The 22,797-nt window shown below is 47.0% G+C and overlaps 1 protein-coding gene across 1 annotated transcript; it reads right to left on the reverse strand.

Moving 5' to 3' along the window:
• Nucleotides 1-16,172: 16,172 nt before the first annotated feature.
• HLX (H2.0 like homeobox) lies at nucleotides 16,173-22,004 on the reverse strand. The gene is made up of 4 exons (XM_079106935.1): nucleotides 20,502-22,004; nucleotides 19,594-19,773; nucleotides 18,671-18,855; nucleotides 16,173-16,823 (listed from the first exon to the last, which is right to left on the reverse strand). Exons 1-4 carry the CDS (start codon nucleotides 21,100-21,102, stop codon nucleotides 16,314-16,316), a joined length of 1,476 nt encoding a protein of 491 aa, XP_078963061.1. The 5' UTR covers nucleotides 21,103-22,004; the 3' UTR covers nucleotides 16,173-16,313.
• Between the last annotated feature and the right edge of the window lie 793 nt (nucleotides 22,005-22,797).

Consider the following 22,797-nt stretch of genomic DNA (forward strand, 5'->3'; position numbering starts at 1 on the left):
CTTATAGGCTAGAACACTTTTCAATAATTAGCCTACAGATATGACTCTAAGCTCCCAGCAGCCCTTGCAAATCATTTTAATACACTATTTCCTAAACTAGTCTGATAAAAGAAAACATGGATACCCTGCAAAGCATCCAAATACCCAGTTATCACCTCATCCACAATCTGTCGAATTAGAATCTGGTAGAGAAATCATAAGATTCTGAATTTTTAAAAAAAAAAATTATTTGTTCTTTTTAATTATACATGACAGTAGAATTTATTTTGACATATTTATGCAAAAATGGAATATATCTTATTCTAGTTAGGATCACGGTCTTGTAGTGTACACAATGTTGAGGTTGTATTTATTGTGGTATATTCATATATATACATAGGAAAGTTATGTTAGATTCATTTCACAATCTTTCCTATTCCTATCTCCCCTCCCTTCCCTTCATTCCCCTTTGTCTAATCCACTGAACATGTATTCTTCCTCTCTCTCCACCCCCACTCACTGTGGGTTAGCTTCCACATATCAGAGAGAACATTTGACCTTTGGCTTTTGGGGACTGGCTTATTTCACTTAGCATGGTAGTCTCAAGATCCATCCATTTACCAGCAAATGTCATAAAGTCAAAGAATCTGAATTTTAATAAATATCCAAGATGAATTAGACAAGTCATAAAATCTATAAGAAAATAACATGGGGATTATTCATAAGTGGAACAGCATTAATGATATAAAAATAAGGCATCATCTCAAGACTGGAAAAATGCCACCAATTATGTACTTTTCCAGAGGGACGAAGCTTTGTCTCCAACGCCCATCCAGTTTAACTTTATGATTCAATGACAAAGAGCCAGGCATAGTGGCCCATTCCTGTAATCCCAGTGGCTTGGGAGGCTGAGGCAGGAGGATCACGAGTTCAAAGCCAAACCCTGTCTCAAAATGAAATATAAAAGGAGGCTGGGGAAATGGTTCAATGGTTAATGGCATGCGAGTTCAATCCCTGGTACAAAAACAAGACAAAAGGAACTGTTCCCATCATGAAAAATAAGATTACAATTTAACTATGTCCTAAGCACAGATACATACTGCAGTGGATTCCTGCATTCCCTCTTCAGTTTCTATTCCCTCTCCCCCTTCTCCAGATAGTTGCCCAATGTACTTTTGAGGATTCCCATGATCAGGGTTAAAGAGGCAAACCGGACTCGTGCAATCAGGTTGTTCCATTCCCTTGACCACAATGATTGGAGCAAGGAGGGGTATGTGAACTACACCAATCCAATCAGGAATTCTGGTTACAGGCCATTTCTTATTCCAGATGGTTGTAGTACATACAGATATGAGACTTTTCTAGTGGGAAGGAAGCTGTTATTGTTCGGATATAAGATGTCCCCAAAAATCTCCTGTGTTGATAAAGGAACATTCAGAAATGAAATGATCGGATGGTGAGAGTTGTAATAACCTCATCAGTCTATCCTAGTTTGAATGACAGTCTGGATGATAACTATAGACAGGTGGGGCATGGCTGGAGGAGACTGGATCTGGCGCTGGAAGGATGCATCTTTCCTGTGATCCCTTTCTCCCTTCCCTCTCTCTCCCTCTCTGACTCTGCTTTGTTGTTGCCATGAGAGAAGCAGCTTCCCTCCACCATGCTATTCTTTCCTAATGTGCTGCCTCACCTTGGACCCAGAGTAATGGACTTGAGACTTGGTCATCTGAGATCTCTGACACCATGAGCCAAAATTAACTTTCCCTCCCCTAAATTGTTCTTATTGGATATTTTGGCCATAGCGATGCAAAAGTTAGGCTGAGCTTAAAGTGGATACTGAGAAAAATCACAGGGGTGAAAACCCCTCAGAAAACAGAGTTAGAGTCCCAGTCCCAACATTCATGAAATTCATGAAACTCACTCCCCCACTACACTTTTTAAATCAGGTGAAACAATCATCCTATACTGTATACGGTTGTATTTATCTAATATTTTCAATTGAAAATCTACTTTTAGGGAAAATAATAGAAAACTAAATCTTTGAAGAGAGGCAAAACTCTACCAAAAAACAGCCATCTTTTTTTTTTTTTTTTTTTTTTTTTGGTACTGGGGATTGAACCCACAGACACTTAATCACTGAGCCAATCCCCAGCCCCTTTTTACATTTTATTTAGATACAGGGTCTCACTGAGTTGTTCAGGGCCTCACTAAGTTGCTGAGGCTGACTGTGAACTCTCCATCCTCCTGCCTCATCCTCCCGAGCCACTGGTGTTACAGGTGTGCACCATCACACCCAACTTGAATCTTTTTATTAACTACTGATATTTTAGGAATTTTTTTTCTCTCTCTCTCCTGTCCACTGTACCAAAAAGATAGCTAAGTGAGGAGCCTGGATGACTCATTCTGGTTTTTGTCCTCCTCATAGCTAATCATTAGAACTTTCCATGTAACCAGAAACTTATTTTAAGGTTATTTTTCCTTATTTGTTATTGTGCCACCAACTTTTCTGGCACTTCTCATTAAAAATATCATTTCAAAGACTCCATTATTTTCATCAGCCAACATTGACTCCCTAAACTCAGGATCAATGGTCATTTGAACATCACATCTTCAACCCAAGGGTATATACAGTGCTTGGTTGGGAGGGAGTGTCAGGATCCCGAGGAAATCAATGGAAATGGAGTATTCCATAGAACCCAGTTACATTTTTTTGGGGGGGTGGATACCAGAAATTGAACTCTGGTGCACTCAACCACTGAGCCACATCCTAAGTCCTATTTTGTATTTGATTTAGAGACAGGGTCTCACTGAGTTGCTTAGTGCCTCACTTTTTTTGAGACTGACTTTGAACTTACAATCCTCCTGCCTCAGCCTCCTGAGCTGCCGGTATTACAGATAAGTGTTACCATGCCTGGCAGAACCCAATTACATTTTTGATACTCTGGTTATTCTGTCCCAACCACTTCAGCTATCTTGAATGACTGACATTGATTTCTTAACCAGAATGCTTAGCACTTAGTTAAATGCTTCTGATCTAAATCCTAGAGTCTGAATCACATCAATGTAAAAATTTTACTTGTGGGGAGTTTTTAAATGGGTATAGAGTTTGAACTTTACAAAATAAAAAAAGTTCTGGATAGTTGTTGCACAATATTGTGGATACCTTAAAAATATTGAACTATACATTTAAATTTTATTGTCACCCAATAAAGTTTGCACTTTATTTAGGTATTAATATCTACCATATACAGTAGAAGTTTCAATGTGCTAATTGCTATTTAAGTACCTTTTACTATTAACTCATTTAACCCTCACAAAAATCCTGAAGGAGGTATTACTACAATTATTATTGTTATTCCATCTTACTGGTAAGGATACTGGGCTGCAGAGAGGTTTTGAAATGAGCCCAAAATAATCTGGGCTGGACTGAGACTGAAGAGCCAGAGTTCATGTTCTTCACAACTAGCTATACTACCTCTCCATAGTTTTTTATCAGGAATTATTATCCTCATTTCAGAAGCAAAACAAAGTTCAAAGTTTTCTTTGTTTTTTAAGGGTCTAAGATTATGAAGATAGCAAGAACAGAGTTCAGACACACAGTCTCTGTAGTGTAAATGCCTGGGTTAGAGGTGTAATCTAAAGAATGGTCTAGGGGATAATCTCAAGAATTATAGGCCTCTGAATTATTTTATAATTTGAAAATTATTGAGAACACTAAAGGGCATTTGTTTGTGTGATTAAATCTATTTATATCCATGGCATAATTAGCATTTATCACTAGAACTTTCTATGACAGTGGAAGTAGTCTGTATCCTCACTGTCCAATTTGACAGCCACTAACCACATGTGGCAATTGAATAACTCAAATTCGACTGCTGTGGCTGAGGAAATAATCTTTTTCATTTCATTTCATATTAATTAATGTAAATGTGAATAGTCATACAGCACAGGTATGGCTATAAAACTGTACCATATTTTCTAAAACATTTCTACTAAGCAAAATATAAAACCGAAACATTTGTAAAACATTACAAATGCATTCAACATTCCAAAAGCCATCAGAGTCATGATGTCACCACATGCAATGTGGCCTCTGGGAAACTCCATTGTACACTTGTGAAAAAGGCAATAACCTTTTATTGTGAAAATAGTTTTGACCTCAGGGACCCTCTGAAAGGGCCCTTAAGGAACTTGGGACCACACTCTGAGACTTAAGGGACTGACAATACAACTCCTCCAGGCTCAGGAGCAAGATTCGTCATCCACCCTGCTCTGAGGCTCCTTCCTTCCATTTTTGTGGCTTCTGCCCCGCCCCCGCCTCCGCCCCTTGCATTTCGGCTCCGCGGATTTTGGCTTGCTGGGGCGCCCAGAGCTCGCTCTTGGTCAACGCAGCCCCCCCCCCCCCCCAGGGAAGGAGAGCAGGGAGAGCGGCTGGGCTTGCTGTGGGAGAATTTTCCCCCTGAGGTTCCAAGGCAGGGGGATCAAACCAAGAAATAGAAGCGCGCAAAGTGAAATTCAAGCTGCTGGAAAAGATGGAAAGGCCTCTTCTCCCTGGAGTCTCCCACTTCTCTGCTCCTTCCGGCAGGCAGGAAAGAGGAGACCGTTCAAGGCAGAGAAGAGAGGGCTTCACAGGGTCTTCTGGGGCAACTCAATCAAAGAAATTATTTTCCCACAGACGAAGCCAAGAATATCTTAATGGCTTTTTCCTGATTGAGGGATAAATCTTCTATTAATTTATGGCCCAACCCGAAACGAGTTGTGTCAACTCCGCCCACTTCTCTTTTAAAAAATGTGAGAAATGCTTCAAAATCCCATTTATTTTCATCTTCTTAGTTTTCCATCCTTTTTTCTCTGTTTTTTCATACTCCACCCTGCTCCTTCTACACCTACCTCTTCTGTTTTCAAATAAATCTCCAACTCCCTCAGAGGCACGTCCCTACCACCCACCCCCGCCCCCTGAATAAAATCCCCGGGGACACCCAGTTAGAGTTGCTAAAAACCTCAGAAGTGCGACTCCCCACTTTCCCAGTGTAAAAAAAAAAAAAAATCCAATTTTTTTAAAAATTAGATGACCTTGGAGAGAAGGCATCAAGGACAGTTCCAGCACCCCTTACCCAAGTGGCTCTGTGCGTTCCTGGTGTGCGCTTTAACCCAAAACCAGGTTTTGGTAGAGCGCCTGGTCCCAGAGACCTGGCCCCAACATTAAATAAAAATAAAAATAAATTTTAAAAAAGGAGGAGGGCGAGAAGTTGATATCTGAGAGGCACGATGGCACACCTAAGAGGTAATTGCTAAATGCCCCTGTTCATCTACTTGGAGGTCACCTTGTTGGGCTGACCCTCACTGAGAGCTGCTCATAGCTCCAGAGCCCCCGAGCGCGCCCTCTCTGGAGAAAAATTAAGAATGGCTGAACTGATCCGACTTCTACGGGAATTCAGCTCCTCTTGTCTGTCTGAGTCTCAACAAGACTTGAGATAAGTGTTTGTTTCGTTAGTGAGTAGTTTCGTTAGTACTGTAGATGACTCGGGAAATGTAGGTTGTGGCAGAGGTAGAAGTGAGTTATTCCCAATTCTACTTGCTAAACTCGCGTACTTAGGCAAGTTAATTCAACTCTTACCACAATGTACTTATCTGTAAGATAAGGATAAAGTCAGTGATGACATAACTGGAATTTGATAGAAAGCAAATGAACTAATATAAAGTTTTTGGAACAGCACGGCATGTAGGCACGCAGCCTTTTGTTATGTATAAATTGCAATGTTGTGTCTGGTATTTATTACAACAGTTTTGAAAACAATGTGAGTAAAGGGACCTGCGTTGAGTTGACCACCCACCTTAACTCACAGCTCCTTGGCTTAGGTGTGGCAAGGAGGTGGGTGGCGAGGAAACAGTGTGGACCTGCTGTGTGCTAACCTAGCAGGAATAAAGCGCGAACTTTGGGACCCGTCCCCTGGTGTCCACCAGCAATGGGCCTTCTGCTCCAGGCGCGATTCCAGGACCATCTTCGCACCTTCGCAGGCACTGAAGGCCCACAGGGTTTTCTTCTTGGTTGGCCCTTTTATCTGCTACGGACTTAGAGAATCTGGTACGGAGTCGTAGGAGAATCGAATCTGACCATTAAGGGCAGAGACTGGAGGCTGGGTCTCCGTGTGACCCCCAAGTAGGAAGCACCGTGGTCTAGACCAGCCAAGTGACCTGTCCGCACTTTGGGTCATGCGGCCATTCTCTGGGCCTGGAATTCCACCCTGAAAATACTGCTCACAATTCCAAGCGGTACAGATATGCCCCAAAATATACCCAGAGAGGGTTTTCTACGGTTCCCAACGGGTTTCCTAGGCTTGTCTTGCCCGGTTGGAACTGCGCAGGCTGTACCCATCTCTAGCCTGGACTTTCTTTTTTAAGCCGCACCCTATAGGAGACCACAGTACCGCAGAACAGAAACCCAGGCACCTTACAAGGCCGCAGCGTCTGCGGCCCCAGCTCGCGGCCTCGGGCTCCCAGGGCCTCACCCCTCTGGTGCGCGGGATTCTGGAGCCAGAGAATATACACAGACCATAAATTTCCCGCCCCGCCTGGCGTTGCGCTCGGAAGCCAGGGTCTGCGTGCCTCAAGCTGGCTCCTAGTGCTGGCCCCTTATTTGCGACCTGGTAACTGCAGCCGTTGGCAAAGCGCGGATTGTCCTCACAGCAATGACGGGCCAAGTCCTATCGCTGCCCGCTGCTGCAAGCACCACAGGAGTACAGCCTGCAGGAAACTCCCTGAGCAGCCTGGGAGGTGGGGTTTGGGAAGTACAATAGAGTGGGAAGGAGGCAGGCCTGGGGAAGGCAGGTGAAAATGGAAAGAGAAGGGAGTGAGTAGGAGCACGGGAGAAGCTTTTGCTACTTCTAAACCCTTTAGTATCGGTTATATCCAGAAGTCTGAATTGGGGTACACAGTAAGCACGTGGCGACGCTTTGCCTAAAGATGTTTTTGCGGTGGGCTCCTGTCATCGAGTTGCACAATGCACACCATGAAAGAGCTTTTCCTGCGGATGCAGTGAATTGATCCTTTTTAAAGGATTTGTGGGGCTGGAGGTGTAGCTCCGTGGCTGAGCCCTTAACTAGCATGCATGAGGCCCTGGGTTCCATTTCCCGTTTTGCAAAATCAAAAATTAAATCTCTGAGGTTCTATCTATACTCATATTGTGAGGTGAATATTTGAAAGAATAGTTGGAATAATTCAGCGAGAAAAGGGAACAAAACTTTTAAACTTTTCCTTTTTTCCTTGACTAAAGAGAATCATCAAAAGCCCCCCCCCCATTCAAGGAGTAAAGCAAGAATCTTGCAGATTTATGATTCAGAGGCTCTACAACAATACCCTTTGCCAGCTCTGTACCTTGATTGAATTATCCAACCTATTCGTTTCTCGGAATGGTTCTCTCTACTTCCTCTGTAAAAGAAGAGAAATAGTCTTTTATTCTGAGTTGCTGTGAAGGTTAAATAAGATACAAAACTTCCAGCTCTTATTTAGCATGGAAGAGTCTCTCCTCCGCACTCCCTTCCTCCACTGTTCATGTCCCCATACTCATGGGTGGACACCTACCTCCAGTGTAGATGCTCTGGGTGTAAAGTTGGCAGTGGTGATGGTGTTTAATAGCAGTTTCCTTTGGCTGAACGCTTTCTGTTTGCCAAGAAAACTCTATCTATGACACTACTCAGTATCAGGTGTCTGGAGGGAATGTGAACTGCCTTCAGGTTGCAGAACAAACTGAGGAAGAAAATGGAAGGGCATAGTGGGAAAGTATGACATGGGGCATGAGGAGAGGCATCTTCTCACAACCCTTTGTCTGTATGGGAAAAACAAGAGAAGCAAGGAGAAACAGAAGGGAAAGAAGGTTCCTAAAACTTTTGTTTGAGAGGATATACCTAAGAACACTTTAGGATCTCTCCAAATTCAGATGCTGGCAATTCTAACCCAGAGAGTAGCCGGCACATGCTGGAGTTCAAATGGTGTGCACATGTATGGATGGATAACACCAAGGCTGTAGGTAGCCTGTGTGTCCCTGGCACATCTCCGTTGACTCCCCAGTAATGCCGCTGGGGAGGATATCACCTCTTGGGGGAGGTCTTCCTTTTTTTTTTTTTTTTTTTTTAATTGCAAACCCGTTCATTTTTTCCAGCTCCTCCTCCTCCTCCTTCTCCTCCACCTCCTTCTCCTCCTCCTCCTTCTCCTCCTTTCTTCTTCCTTCTTCCTTCTTTTTTGCCTGTCATTACACATTGGCTCATAAACTACCCTCCAGCACAGCTGGAGCATCCCAGCTGACCCATTTCTTTATCTCTCAAGACAATACCCATTCCACATCCTCAACTGTGGTCATCCCAGAACTGAGTAGGAGTGGAGAGTCAACTCTTAAAGTCCTGCGTGAAACTTTAGAGGATTCCCAAAGGAAAGGAAGCAGGGTGTCCAAAAGTGGGTAGAGATGGATATGTGAAATCAATAGGACAAAAGAGAGTGAAGATGGAAGGATATGGGGGAAATTAATTATAGTAAGCATTTAATTTTAAAATTGTGGGCAAAAAAAAAATGAGTCTTTAGTCTGACTCCTTTTTAACTTTTTATCCTGTTTTTTTTTTTTTTTTTTCAGCTATGAACTACACTCTCTTCGCCTGGGAGATTAGTCATTACAACCTGCAGTGACCCTCCAGGAAGGAAGGAAAGGGGGACTTGACTTAGATAACTTCAGGTGATCAAGGAGATATCAAAGGGACAATGGCACTATCGATCAGTGAAGACTGGTGTGGGGATCACGAGGAATTAAGTTGAGGCCAGAATGTCCCGCGCTGATTGTGGACTACATGATTAGCGGCAGGTTGGGGGAGCGTGCAGGACTCTCCACTGAGGAACCAGGAGAAGCCAAGCAACCCTCTAAGCTGAGGCTTAAGGGCGAGATCTGTGTGCCCTGGGGTCAGAACTCCTCAGCGCCTAGTCTCAGAGGCACTCCTTTGGGGAGCCGCAGGCTCGCGATTTTCCACATAGTGGAATTCTGAAAATGGATCCATGCCTTCACAGATGCACGTGGGGAATTTCTAGATAAAGAATACAATTCATCCTTAGTTCCTTCTTTTGTTCATTCATTCATTCACTCGTTTCTGGAGCTTCCATCACGTGCTGAAAACTGTGGTGGGTGCACTCCTCACCCGGATTCTGAGAAACAAAAACGACCCTGTCAAATCAAAGCGAAGCTGAAACTTGCAGATGGGGAAATTCCTTCCAGTGGCAAGTAGAAGTTAAGGGTGACTCAGTAGTTTTTTTTTTTTTTTTTTTTTTTTTTTGTGAAATAAACAACCTGGACTCTTGAGCCCAGATTGGAGAAAGCCAGTTTCGGGCGCCCGGAGACGAACCCTGCCTTGCATTCTCTCAGGCTGCACTGCGCTTCCCTATTCCAACAGAGGGTGGAAGACCCCAGCGCACTGAGCCGCCAGGCCCGAGAGGAGGTCCGAACAAAGCACAGAATGTTTCTGGCTTCTATTCTCGTTCTTACTTTGACCACTAGGGAGGTGACAGTGGGCAAACCATGCAACCCCTCCGATAGTGCACGTCCACCTACAAGATGAGGCCGATAACGCCTGCACCCTACACTCCAAGTGAACGTGTGCCGAGGAGCATTCCCAACGTCTCCATCGCGTCCCACATGTGAACTCGTTCTCTTGCTGCGCTGTGATGGTTTTGGTAGCCGGAATTCTCGTGGATCCTCAGCCAGACGATTCGCTGCTCCTACTCCACTTCCAGGGTCACTACGTGGTAGCTCTGTCTGTTCAACTTCTTCCTGTGTTTATAATGCTAACCGCACGATTTTATTGTTCAAGGACTCATTGCTACTATAAATAACCACAAGGGCAACCACAATTACGTTATTCGTTTATTCAGTAAATACTTTTCGGAGCACCTTCCCTGTATGACTGGGAGCGTTGTACCGGTCGCTAGAGTTTCTTCAACCACACACCAGAGAATGGTCCTTCTTTTAAGAAACAGAGCCTGTACCCTTCAAAAGGATTGTTAATTTCCTGTTTCCGTTTTGACGACCCTTGCTGCTAATAGTTGAGAATTTAAAACTCCCTCCCAAAGTGCCATTTGTCCTGACATACTTTCAACAGCCTGAGCAAAATTTTCTCTCCTGAGACCTCAAACACTTGCTTAAGCTTCCTTCAAACATAAGCGTCAGAAAACCTTAGCTTCTTACCCCATGTGAATCCCAAGTTTAACTCCCAAACACACCAACAAAGGTTGTATTGAAAACCTGCTATGCACCCAGGGAATGCCATACAACCCCTGGCGTCATAGGCAGCAGCAGCTTCCAAACACTCTGCACTACTCTTTAAATGGTTTCCCAGAGACACCGGGCAGGAGGCACCCATCCACCGGTGTTCATTAATGATTTAATATCTTGGAGAGTAAGGACAGTCATGCATTCTTTTTTTTATTTTTCCTTACTGTGTGGACACTAACAAAGTGCTCAGTAAATACTGCAGTGAATAAACGAATAGATGAAGAAATATAACTAAGACTATACTGCTAACTGTATACTAGCATTGCTCTTTTTCACTTTTTAAGAATGCAGTGGATACCAGCAATTTATGAATTAGATATCTTTAATTATATCCCTACAATAAGGAAAGGGAAGCCAAATGGTTAGATGAATTTCCCAAAGTCACATGGCCAGTTACTGGCCATTGAATGAAGAATGAATGAATGCCTCTAGGGCTAGTTTGGGTCCCTCTGTGCTGAGTTGAGATTAGGTACACTCCTTCCAACGCACTCTGCTTCCAGATCCACCCGCTGGCCTCTTGGTCATTTCTTTCCCCTACCCAGAGTCGCTTCGAGTCACCAGATCCATGAACTGTTAGAGAGGTGCGGCCACGACAGCCTCTGAAGCCTGGCTCTCGCTCTCTGGCTCCTTGTCTGCAGCGTGCAGGGGACTGCCGGAGAGTGGGAAGCTTATCTCTAGCCGCTGGGGCAAGTCCGAGGCTGAGAAGAGAGAGAAGGAAGCAGCGCCCCCCATGCTCTGCATGCGCTATAGGAGCTCTGTGTCCTACCCAGAATCCCGAGTCGGCGTCCACCAACAACCGCTGAAAAGCGCCTCTGATAGCGCTGGGTCCCGAAAGCAAGGCGTGATTGGCTCCCTACGCACTATTAGCAAAGTTATACCTGCTACTGAGACCGCGCAAGTTGGAGGGCAGAGTGTCAACTGGAGGAGAACTAAGCCTGACCAGCGACTCCTAGAGGGACATCACTCAGGGACCACCAAGGGGAAGAGGAGGAGCTAACAAAGGCCCGCCGCTGCCGTAGGACCTCTTACGCTATTCTTTAAAACCATTAAGCGTTGATAATCCGGACTGGAATCTGGTTGGTCAGGTGTGTCCAGGAGGAGCCCTCACGTTCTTGTGGACCTCAGTAGGCATTGTCCCCAAGACCCATCCTACTCCTAGTACCCATTCTCCCAGGAACTTGGTCTCATCCGAAAAATAAGGAACTCTGAAGTAATAGCAGCTGTGAAGATATACATCCTTGGTTTCTAAAATGACAGAGGGTAGGAGCAGCAAAGGGACCCAAGGCCCAGCAGTTCTCCAAGCAAGCCTGTCTATCTGAGGCAGAGGTCCCAGCAGACGTTGCTGCTATATTGGAACTCTGTTGTGGGGGCGGGGGGGGGGGAGCGGGTGCAGATATCTTAGAAATATCTGTATTTCTTCCACCTTCAATTATCTGTATTCCCCAAGAGCAGCTGCAGCACAGCTTTAATATCTGCTTGGATGAGGAGATGCCCTGAAGGACCTCCACTAGTCTTGGAGTTGCTGGCCAATCCCATCACAACATGGAAAGTGGAAGCTGGAAGCAACACTTGTCATATCAAGGTTTTTATTCCTGTCCCCAACATCTACAGTTAAAGTTCTCCTTAAAACCCAATAATTGCATCTTCACAAAGACCTTGGAGTGTGGAGTGTCCCCACTCCCCAGAGGCTGGAAAAAAGAGAAATGTGGTGTCCCTCCATATTTCAGGTCTTCTTGGCCATCTTCAATACAATGCCATTAAGTTTTATGGGAAGAACTGAGCTTGTGTCCTTCTGAGAGAAAGAGAGAGAGAGAGAGAGAGAGAGAGAGAGAGAGAGAGAGAGAAGAGCGGGAGCACCAGCACTGGGGGGGACACTCAGCATAGAAAAACCAGAGGAGAATGAGGAAACTTCAGCCTCTGGCCTCTCCTCCACTGTCACCAACTCCAGAATGCCCCAAGCCCATCCCACCAATCTGGAATCTGTTTGAAATTGGCTTCAGCTTGGTGAGGTATGATTACATCCTGGAATAGGTTAAAACTGCACAGAATAAACTTCAAGTCTAAAACATCAGAAAATCCACTGCTGCAGGTCTAGTTTCCTGCCCAACACTCCTTAAGACCCCTAAGCTTCAGGAGGAGGCTGTGAGTTCATGCAGAAGAAGAAGCTGGGTTCACTCTAAGGTTACTTTGACCTCTGATACCCCAAAGAAAAGGGCTGGAAGAGATGGGCAACCTTACTCTGCCTGATGTAGCCTACATCCACCAACATCCCATTCCAGACCTTGGGTAGGAAGAGCTGTCAGAGAAAAGATCCCAGAGCTACTGGACTTTCTTTATGGTCGTCTCTGAGGTTCAGAGGGGTCAGAGGGATTTGTGACAACCAGAGTCTGAGCAACCTGCCCCCCCCCCCCCCACACACACACACAATACTCCAGTACTTGAAAAATTTGGAGTAGGGGGGAGGACACGGAATCTTTTCCTTGGCTGATGTGTTAATAGGAGTCTCTCATAAAAACCTTAATGTCTCTTTGGACCTGGTAACTTTGGTCTTGGTAAGGGTCCTTGGTAAGGACAGGGCAGCGAGGGTGGAGGGTGACACACTACTGGCATATAAGTCCCTGCTCACTCTCTAACAAAGCCAGAAAATGCAGGGGTATGCGTTCTGGCTTTTGGTTGTTTGATCTGAGGAACTTGGGCTAGGAAACTTTTCTACTGAGACTAGCATCCACCCACACAGGCAGAATAAGACGGCATGAGGCTCATCATGTTACTTTGTCATATGAAGGAGAATGGGAAGTTTGTGTGGTTTCACCCAGAACGTGCTGAAATAGCCAGTAGAGTACCTGTCTCTCTTGTTTTTCTATGAATCTCTGTGTCTGTGTTTCTGTTGTGTGCATCTCTGTGTGTACTGCTATGGGGAGAGAGGACTAAGTGTTGGATTCCCACCCATCTCCACTCGATCGAAATACACACCGGTCACCATCCATCCATGTACTTCACGCACTTGGTAAAATGTTCAGAGGGCATGGTACTGCAGAAACTTCTGGAACTGTGCGAGCAAGAGCCCTGCTCAGAGAAACGAGTAATTTCTGCTTAGAGAAAAGCTCCAGGAAAGTCTTGTGTGGCATAGGAAAGACGCGGGCCTCAGCTCTGCTCCACTCTCTGCTTTCCAACGAGCACCCGCCTCCTCCGGGCTGTAGCCCAGAAGTCTGGCGTCTGCAGATTTACCAGGCTCAGACTTCTCTCTCGCATCCCAGAACCCTCAGTTCTGGTTGCCCAGGCAGGATCCAGTGCTGCCAAAAAGATTCCAATCGTCGATGTCCTAAAGAGCAACCCCGGGAATAAGCAATCCGCCCAAAAGCAGCCTTTCTGCCTGGCCTTTCAGGCTCCGAAGCCCTGCAGCTGCTCTTCCTCCAAATGAACTTTAAATTTCACCAGAGCTTGAGATATTCCGTTTCTGATGAAAATGTGAAAAGCTCCTCTACCTGGAAGAAGCCCTTCAAGAGTTTCACAAGATAAATATTCATGGACGGGGTAAGGGTGACAGAGACAGGGGTCTCCTGTAAGCACTAGAGGAACATCCAAACTTCAGATTCCTGCAGTCAGGCTTATTTTCCATCCCAGCTTCCCTGTACCCTCTGGTATTATGGAGGCAAGACCGAAATTTTACCTGAAATCACACCATTACATTCCATGGGTGATGTTTCTTCAATTTCTAACCCCCGGGATGATGAAGAAATGCAGCAGAGATTTTGAGGGCAGTAAGTTCCCGAAGAGCACTGTGAGCAGTAGAGGTAAGTACAGTTGGCAATAAAGCACCAACCGCTCCCAGTATCTCCTCCCCAGCAGGGCTCTGCTCCTCAGTTAAGTATATACAAAAAAAAAAAAAAAAAAAAAAAAAAAAACAAAAAAAAAACACTAATCTCCTTAATGCCAAAACCGGGTTTAAATGCCTCAGAATTCAATGGTCTTGGGATTGTTCTGGTTCCAGAATTTCAACATTTGGGGAGTTAGAGATTCATTAATCTTCATAATGAAGGCAAAACTGGGGTACAAAGAGAATACCGCAGCTAAGGTACCAGAGCCTCTGCCCCAGCGTGCTGGAAACCCATAGCAGATTTGGAGGCTGCTGCTAGCCCAAAAACTCCTGTGGAACAATTAGGGATAATAGCTAGTTCAAGGTCCGGTTTAATTTACTCTTCCCTACTCTTGACAACCCTGGTTGCTTCTTTCACTTGGTTCTTTCCTCCAAGAGTTCAGCTCCATTTGGGGGCTTGGGAAGTTGACTGGAGCAGTGAATAGTCAGCCCTGCATCCCTGTGCTTACTGACTCTGAGATTAGTTTAGGCATCTGGTTTATCCTAGGGAGAGAAGGCTAACTCTGTGGCACAGCTCTATCCCTGTGTGGGCGATAGGTGTCGTACAAAAGTCCTGGGATGAGCTCCAGGGAATGAGTCAAGGTGGGGCCGAAGATAGGCAAAACCCCTGGAACTCCTGGGAATCTTCTCACTTGATCAGGAGACTGGAGCACATCCTAGGCTCTATGATCTCAGCAACTCTCCCCAGTGACATATACTGGAAAAACAGCTCCTGGGATAGGATGCTGGATTTGTGAGAAACCTTGTTACCTCTCTCAACTTGCAGTGCCAAGGTTTTTCAGGGCCATCTTTTTTTTCAAAATTTTTTCAGAAGATTGTTTATACCCATTTCTAAACATTTCATAGTTTCCAGGGAAGGACAGTAGAGGAGACGAGACCTTGGAAAAGGTTTGACCCCCCATCCCTTGGCAAAACAAAAAACAAGAAAACAAACAAAAAATTTGAATCTACCATCAGCAGCAAGGCGAAATAAATTTAGGTTTACTATTTTGTAACTGCAGTGGGGTGGCGAAAATGTTAACTCTAGGGAGGCTGAGGCAGGAATGGAGTAGAGAAAGAACTGGGTGCCTGCAGCAGAGGAATGAGAAGGAAGATTCTGTGCAGTGCAGTGTGAAGGACAGGGGTGTTCAATTTTGTAGCTTCATCGCTAACCAAAAGTGAGCCAAGAAGTCTAAGTTCTGATTTGGGCTGTGCCTCTGCATAACCTTTACAAGTCACTTCCTTGACTGTAAATTATTTTAGCATCTTTAAAAGCAGGACCCTGGCACTCTTAAGACTCAGGCTTATACCCATAATTATTGTGGCATTCCGGTCCTTTCCTTCAATAGACACAGCAGACCTGTCCTGTGTCCTCCACCCCATCCCTGAGCAAAGAGCAGTTTGCACTAGGAGAGAGTCAAGGTTCCTGCCAAAGCCCTGAGGAGTACACCTAAAGAGTACTGCTGTGCCTTAAATGGACCCCCAGCTCCACCAGCACAGCCTTCTCCACTCCAACTGAACACTGTGGAACAGGGAAAGCAAGGTACACACACTCATTGCAACCAGCCTCTGAATGGGGAGGCCGTCTGCAGAACAGGCCTAACAGATTCTATGGCCTGTTCCTCGCTTTTCTCTCAGGACATGCAAAGGGTGATACCCGTGTTAGTTGGTGGTTGGCACCAGTTACCCAACCTCTAATTTAGGTGAGACAGATCTCTGCAAAAAGATGGCTTTTTCCCAAAAGCTCCAGCCCCGCACCTAAGATCCTGGTCCAGGTCTAACATTTGGTTTGGAGATCCTTGTCTTTAACTGCCTCATCACCCCAGCAAGTCAAGCGCCTTTTACAAACCATAGTAAACATTTTATTTACAAGTTTAAGGCATCCTGAGTGCAGCATGTCTTTGTGCCACGATCCCTGGTGAGCAGAAACAGTTCAAACACTTCACAGTGTGGGCTGCACATGTCCAGAGAAGAGTTCCACAGAAGTCTTCGGTGGGGAACACACCTCCGGCCTCTGGGCTCTAGGCATCCAGGGGCATGGAGTGAGCACTGAAAAGGGTCTTCGCTGCATCTCTGGCGCCAGCTCAATGCCAACATAAAATGGGCAGAAAATCCAGGCGGCATCTAGGAGGCTGCACGCTGAGCCACGAGTCCCCTGAGTCCTCCTGAAGTCTATAAGCCGCCCAGTGGGGCTTGGGAAGGCTCAGGGCTTTGGGGAACACTGCTGACTGTGGGCTGGGGCGCAGGCAGCAGCTCCGAGGTGCTGCTGCCGCCGCAGCCAAGACTGCTGGCGCTCCCCGCGCTGGTGCTGTTGCTACTGAGGCTGCTAGCGCTGCCGAAGCTAAAACTGCTGCCGCCGCTACTTCCTCCACTCGCACCGCTGCTGGTAGCGATGAGAGCGCCTGTGGCCGAGGCCTTGATAACCGTCGTTTGGTGAAGAGACCGCTCAGCCCCCTCAGTCCGCTCGGTGTCGCTGGGGACCATGTCCAGGGACTCGGAATCGCTGCTCTCGCTCTCGGCCTCGCACTCTGAGCGACTTGGGCTCCTCTCCTCCTGTTCACCCTCGGCAACTGGGGCTCCGCCTGAAGGCTTCTCGCCAGCCTCCTTGTCCTTATCCTTCTGTGCTTGGGCCTCCTTGGAATGGCGCCACTTCATTCGCCGGTTCTGGAACCACACCTTCACCTAAGCGGAACAAGGAGTCAAGATGAGTAACAGGCTCCCTCCATCTGACTCTCTTGCACCTGCCAGTCACAACGTAAGGGTGAAAGCACGGTACTAGGTGCGTCTACCCAGTCAGACACTGGTATAAGCCACTGGTATAAGACACTGGTATAAGTGATCGTGGACCACTGAACCCACTAGGACCATCCTCAAAATGTGGCCCCCAGACCTCAGATTTAAAACGACCTAAATAGTTTGTTGAACAGGCAGATTCCTGCAACCAGCCCTGAACCTACTAAAGCTCCCTTCTCTAAATTGGTCCTTCTCGACCTCACTTCAGTCAGAACTCGTGTAAGAATCCAATTAGTTATGGACTGCTGACCCAGAAAAGTGCATATGTTGCCACGATGGCACACACAATTTCAGGTTTTTGGTGAGACAATATAAAAAATTCTCTCTCCACATGGTCCTAACCTGTACTATCATCATCTTAAGCAAGTCACTGTGAAAACTATTATTTTAAAGGATAAAAGTGGGATGCAAACGAGAAAAGGGGAGCAAAGAGTTAATCCTAGTGGAGTAGGGGTACCGCCAGACTTTGAGTAGAAGAGAATTTTTTGGCATATTTTTACTCAAAAGTTGATAAGGACCCTGCCTCTACCAGGGATAAACTAATTCTTCCTGGAGATCAGAAAATGCTGGAATTATACATGAGCAAAGTGGAGGAAGAGGGTAGAGATGGAGCAGAGAATCTATATAAATATATACGATCCCCTGGGGGACCCAACCCGTCCACACAAGTTCCAGCTTCCCTTTTAAAAATAACATCCACAGCTGGTGGAAAACGGCTGGGCTCCTCCAGAGTGCGCGCACACACACACACACACACACACACACACACTGGGGAGTGGAGTTGTGTAATGGAGAACAGAAAGACACAGAGATCGAAGTCAGGGGACCATCAGGGATCTAAGAAAAAGAAGGCTAACTTTGGCTTCTGCCCTGCTGGGGAGAGTGAGCACCAAGGTAGCAAGGGTTACTGCTGAGGTAGGTAGAACAAGATGACTCTCCTGCAGTCAAAGAAAAAAAAAAAAAAAAAAAAGGAGGAGAGAGAAAAGAAAAGGAAAGCAAAGCACAGTTCTTGAATTGAAGAAAAAATAATAAAACTAATTCAGGTACAATAGGTTTCCTGTTGCCTTGGGGGGAAAATTCAAGTAGGTAGAACCTGCTGCAATGCTCTTGGGCATTCTAAGAAAAGCTTTCTTTCCTTGACACCCAGCCCCCACCACAGAGACCTTCTTTAGGGCCAAAGCCGTTAGAACTTGGACCTGTGGCCGCTGTAAGCGGACTCCTCGCCCTACTGGAGCTAAGTAATTCCGTTTGAAATGATATTTTCACTTCCTCACAACTAGGGATTTCACAATCCAGCAGCAGCAGAGGAGGAGGAAGGGCAGGAGAAAAGAAAAATCAAAAACAAACCAACAATCACTTGACTTTGGGTTTTTATCGCTTCTGAAATAAACTGACTCCTACAGCAAACTGCACCCAGTTGAGTACATAATTATCATCTCCCGCAGCCCATTTGCTTTCTCGGTGGCTCTTTTGCCTGTTGGCCAAAATAAACACGTACAGCTTGTTGACATCTTCGGGGATGAACTATTCTCTTCCTTGTTCTCTCTCACCCCTACCTCACCCTCCTCTCCTCCTGACTCAATTTGCAAGTCCACAAAAATCTCATGAAATTCAAGACACTGTGTTTTGATTTTAAAAGGTGAGTCACTGGGTACCGAGGGGGTCTGAGGGGATAGGCCACCTGCTGCTGCCCACCCTGGGGAGGGTGCTGTGTGCTAGAGCCCTAGCTGACTTACCTGGGCATCTGTGAGGCCCAGCATTGCTGCCAGCTGCTTTCGGTCTGGCTTGGTCACGTACTTCTGGATCTCAAACCTTTTCTCCAGGCCTTTCCTCTGCAGGTTGGAAAAAACTGCGCGAGACCATGAACGCTTCCTCTTGTATGTCTGTGGCATGGTGTCCTTCGTTAGCACAGCATAGGGACCTGCCGCCAAGCAGGAACAGAAGGGAAGAGAGACAACAGGGCTGCCTGAGTACCCAGGACAACGCCTGCAGGCCCAGCTCACTGGACTGCTTAAAAGTTAACAGTGGGCTCCACACACACTGAATGGCCTTTCCTAAGTAGGAGTTTTACAGCTCTTAGAATGACAGTCAGAAAGCCTAAAGCAAGTGTGGAGCGGGAAAGCAAGCCTAATACTTGACCACCAGGCATTCAAACAGCAGAGGAAAATGTCCCTGAGATGTCAAATGATCTAGGGATGACACCCCAAATTTTACTTTGCATGTGTATTCCTGCATGTGCCCATGCACACTGACAAAACCTCACCAAGCAAGAGCATTTGAAGTTATCCCCCTAATGTACGAATTTTAATAAGCAACATCTTTTTAGGCTTCATTTACAAACCTCTCTCCTTAAAAAAAAAAACAAAAAAGAAAACAAAAGTAGGGGAAAACCCCACCCAAGTGACCCACCAATGCACACACTTTCTTGTCTCACTGTCATCCCCTTTCCCTCCACCCTCCTCCACTCCCAGTCCTTTGAAGCAAGCGCTAGCTCTAGCTGGAGGAGAAATCTTCTGGTTCCTTTCTCTAGACTTGTTAGCCTCTCCCACCCCAACTACAGAATTGCAACACTGTGTCGGCCGCTTGAGGAATCAATCCTGAGATTTCTGACAGTCACTCAACCTACTCTTTGGGCCTTAATTCGAATTGTTTTCTGTACCTGGAAATGTGTCTTGGAATTGATGCTGAACTGAATTTCTCGGGTTGGAGCTTAAGGGACTGAGGATGGCAGAAGCCTCGTTAATGGGATCTAGAGACGTGAAGAACTGGCCAGCGGAGGGCTGCAGGCCTGGGAGGTGCACTCCTGCAGGTCGTCCACCAGTTAGCAGGGACGTGAGATCTGGGAACAAGGAAAAAGAATAGCTGGTTACACCTTAGACAAATGCACACTCCCTCTGGGATTTGTTCCTCTTCTTCCCCAGGCCCTGGATTCACTGGAGCCAAGTCCAGAGGGACCCCTGTCTCAATGAGGAAACCTTCCCCACCCCCACCACAGTCCCCAGTGAGCAGTGCTGGGAATGTTACTGTGTGTCCCTCAGGTCCACATCCACATATATAGCTTTCCATGAAAACAGCCCTAAGGAAGTCACTTTCAGGAGCCTTCCAGGAATTTTACAGACCCCCAAACCTCCATCCCTAGAGCCCCCACTCTGCTCTCCACCCTCAAGAGTCAATTTTATTTATCTGCATTGCTTGAGTAGAATATTACTAGAAATCAGACAAATGGAAAATTCTCTCCAAGTCAGAAAAAAAAATAGTTCTCTCTCTAGATATGATTCAAGAGACAAATTATAGACATTTTTGCAAACATTTACACCGATCATTAAATGAATATTCATTCTGTATCTTGTCTTTTTAAAGCATCCCAAGAGTATTTTTTTAACCATACAGTAGGTGAATTTTAGACTTAATGTTTCCTAATTTTCTTACGATTAGTTTTCTTCTCCCCCATTTTAGTGAGTTGTCCTTCATTATGAACACACTGAACCCCACCCCCTCCAAAACCAGTCCGGGGAGTGGGACAAGGTTGTGATCAGCGAGGCCTGCAGTCTTGCACTCAAGACCTACCTCTTAGCGTGTTGCCTTCTTTGACTTTGGGGTCAAATTCTGCAGACAAAATACGGTCAATTCCAAATTTGAGGTCTTTACTGGAGGGGGCTGGTGTGGAGCCGCTATGGTGCGGGATCACCCGCGTCCCCGAGGCTGGGGTCTGAATGGAGCCGGCCCGGGTTGGAGGTGCAGGCTGTGGCTGTTGTGGCTGTTGTTGAGGTTGTTGCTGAGGTTGTTGCTGCTGCTGTGGGTGATGGTGGTGGTAGGCAGCTGAGAGTGGAGAGAGCCTCTGTGGGAAGCCAGCGGGGACTTCGGAGGGCGCCACCACCGGGGTGGGACGGAGCGGGGATCGGGCGGCAGCTTGGAAAGAGGCGTGCGGGTGAACCGAGCCCAAGTGCGCGGTGAGGGCGGCAGCCGAAGCCCCCACCAGTCCCTCTGGAGCCGCCCCCGGATCCCCCACGCCGGCGTGTAGGATGTCTGCGATGCAGAAGGAGGGTTTCTTGACGGCGGCAGGGTCCAAGGGGAAGGAGCAGCCACCCGGGCCCGCCGAGGAGCAGTAAGCAGCCGACCACAGGCTAAAATTGGAGGCATAGAAAGGAGCTAGCCCGGCCGCGAACATCCTGGCCCGGTGAGCCGCGCGGCGGCCGCTGTCTGGCCGGGCCGGGTGAGTGGGTGTATGGGTGGGTGCGCAGGGAGGGGCAGCGGCCCAGTCGAGTCCGATCCGCTTTCGCTTCTCCGCCCGCACTGAAGAAGAGAGGCCGGGAGCCCTAGCGCCACAGACAGAGGAGGCGAGGGCCAGACTCTGGCCGGTCGCGGTCTCAGCCCCTGGCCTTACGTTGAAGGCAGCGCGTCGCCGGCGCTCTTCGCGGGACAGAGGCGAACGCGGAGCGCTGGAGCTCCTAGGCGGGCGGGGGCCGCGGCTCGGTACACGCGGGAGGAGCCGGGGGACAGGGGCCGGTGACCGAAAGAAAAACCCGGACAGCTAAGCCTAAGAGCTAAATTTAAAACAACAAAAATAATCCGTTAGTTAAAAAAAAAAAAAAAGAATTAGGGGGGGGGGGGAAAAAAAAAAAAAAAAAACTCCTCTCTAAAAACTCCCAAAGTTTTGGCAGGAGCTTTCGAGTCAGACTCGGGGTAGGACCTCGATCCAAGAGCTCATTGGCCATCCTTGTGACCAATGGGACCCGGGCGTGGAGGGGAATTGGGAAAGAGGGGGCGTGGCCCGGCCTCAGCCACGCCCTGGCCACGCCAAAGTGTTTTCTGCGGCCGCGTGGGCTGAGCAGGGTCGGGCGAGTCTCTGCTGCGTAGAGGCCGGGCGGCGGCTCCTGCGGCAACTAATTTTAATTCTGCAACTCCGACCGCCACCGGGCGAGGAGAGTTGATAACTGGAGCGCTGGATCGCCGGCCCGGGATGGGGAGAGCTGATACTCCCATACTTTATCCGGTGCACAGTGTGTCTCCGGGTGGAGAGCTGAGCGCACTGGAAGCCCCCTTTTTTTTTACCTCAGTCTTGTCGGATTTTTCCTTCACTCTGTTTTTATTTCAACAGCCATCTTTCCTGGGCCCCTGCCCGGGTGCTACGGCTCTGAGTCCCGGCCCAACTCAGCAGTACGTTCGCCTCGCTGCCTCCGGGGAGTCCACAGAGAAACGAGGAGGAGGGGCGGCCGCGAATTAGTTTTATTTTGAGCTGTCACACTCATGACAACTTGAACGAGTGACTTTTCAAACAAAATAAGATGGATGACTCCGAACAACTCCCTTAGACGCAGTCAACGCTTCCCCGGAGCCCCAGAGACAACAACCGACCTCCGAAACGGGGGAGAACAGCAAGCACGTCCCCTACTCTGCTGCACCTTGTAGGAAATGCCACCCTCCCTTCTCCACCACATCCTCGGGTCACGTGGGGTGTGTTGTTTTGCAAGTGCCCTACAGAGCAGATTTCCTTGGGGTTAAACTCTACTTTCAATTCAGAGACAGTTTCCCCCAAAGATCTCCTTTGACCTGGTCTCTGGAGGAGCTGCCAACGCCTTTGATTCGCTCTTTGGGCCTTTAGAACACAGGGTGGGTAGAAGTAGGGGGAGGGTTTCTGCAACATCAACATCTCTATTTTAAGAATTCGTTCTCGTTTAAATTATAGTCAGAATGGATTTCCCCACCCCTCTCCCAAACAAACCACAGGCCACCCAGATGAACTGTTCTTGCACATTTTTAGGAAGAAAATAAAATAATGACAATAATGAAACCACAAAATCTTTTGTTTTCGATTGTCCTAATAAGCATCTCCTAACAGAAATTCTTTGCATTTTTATTTTCC

This window comes from Sciurus vulgaris (assembly GCF_902686455.1).
Source record: "Sciurus vulgaris genome assembly, chromosome: 12".
In the NCBI taxonomy this organism is placed as follows: domain Eukaryota; kingdom Metazoa; phylum Chordata; class Mammalia; order Rodentia; family Sciuridae; genus Sciurus; species Sciurus vulgaris.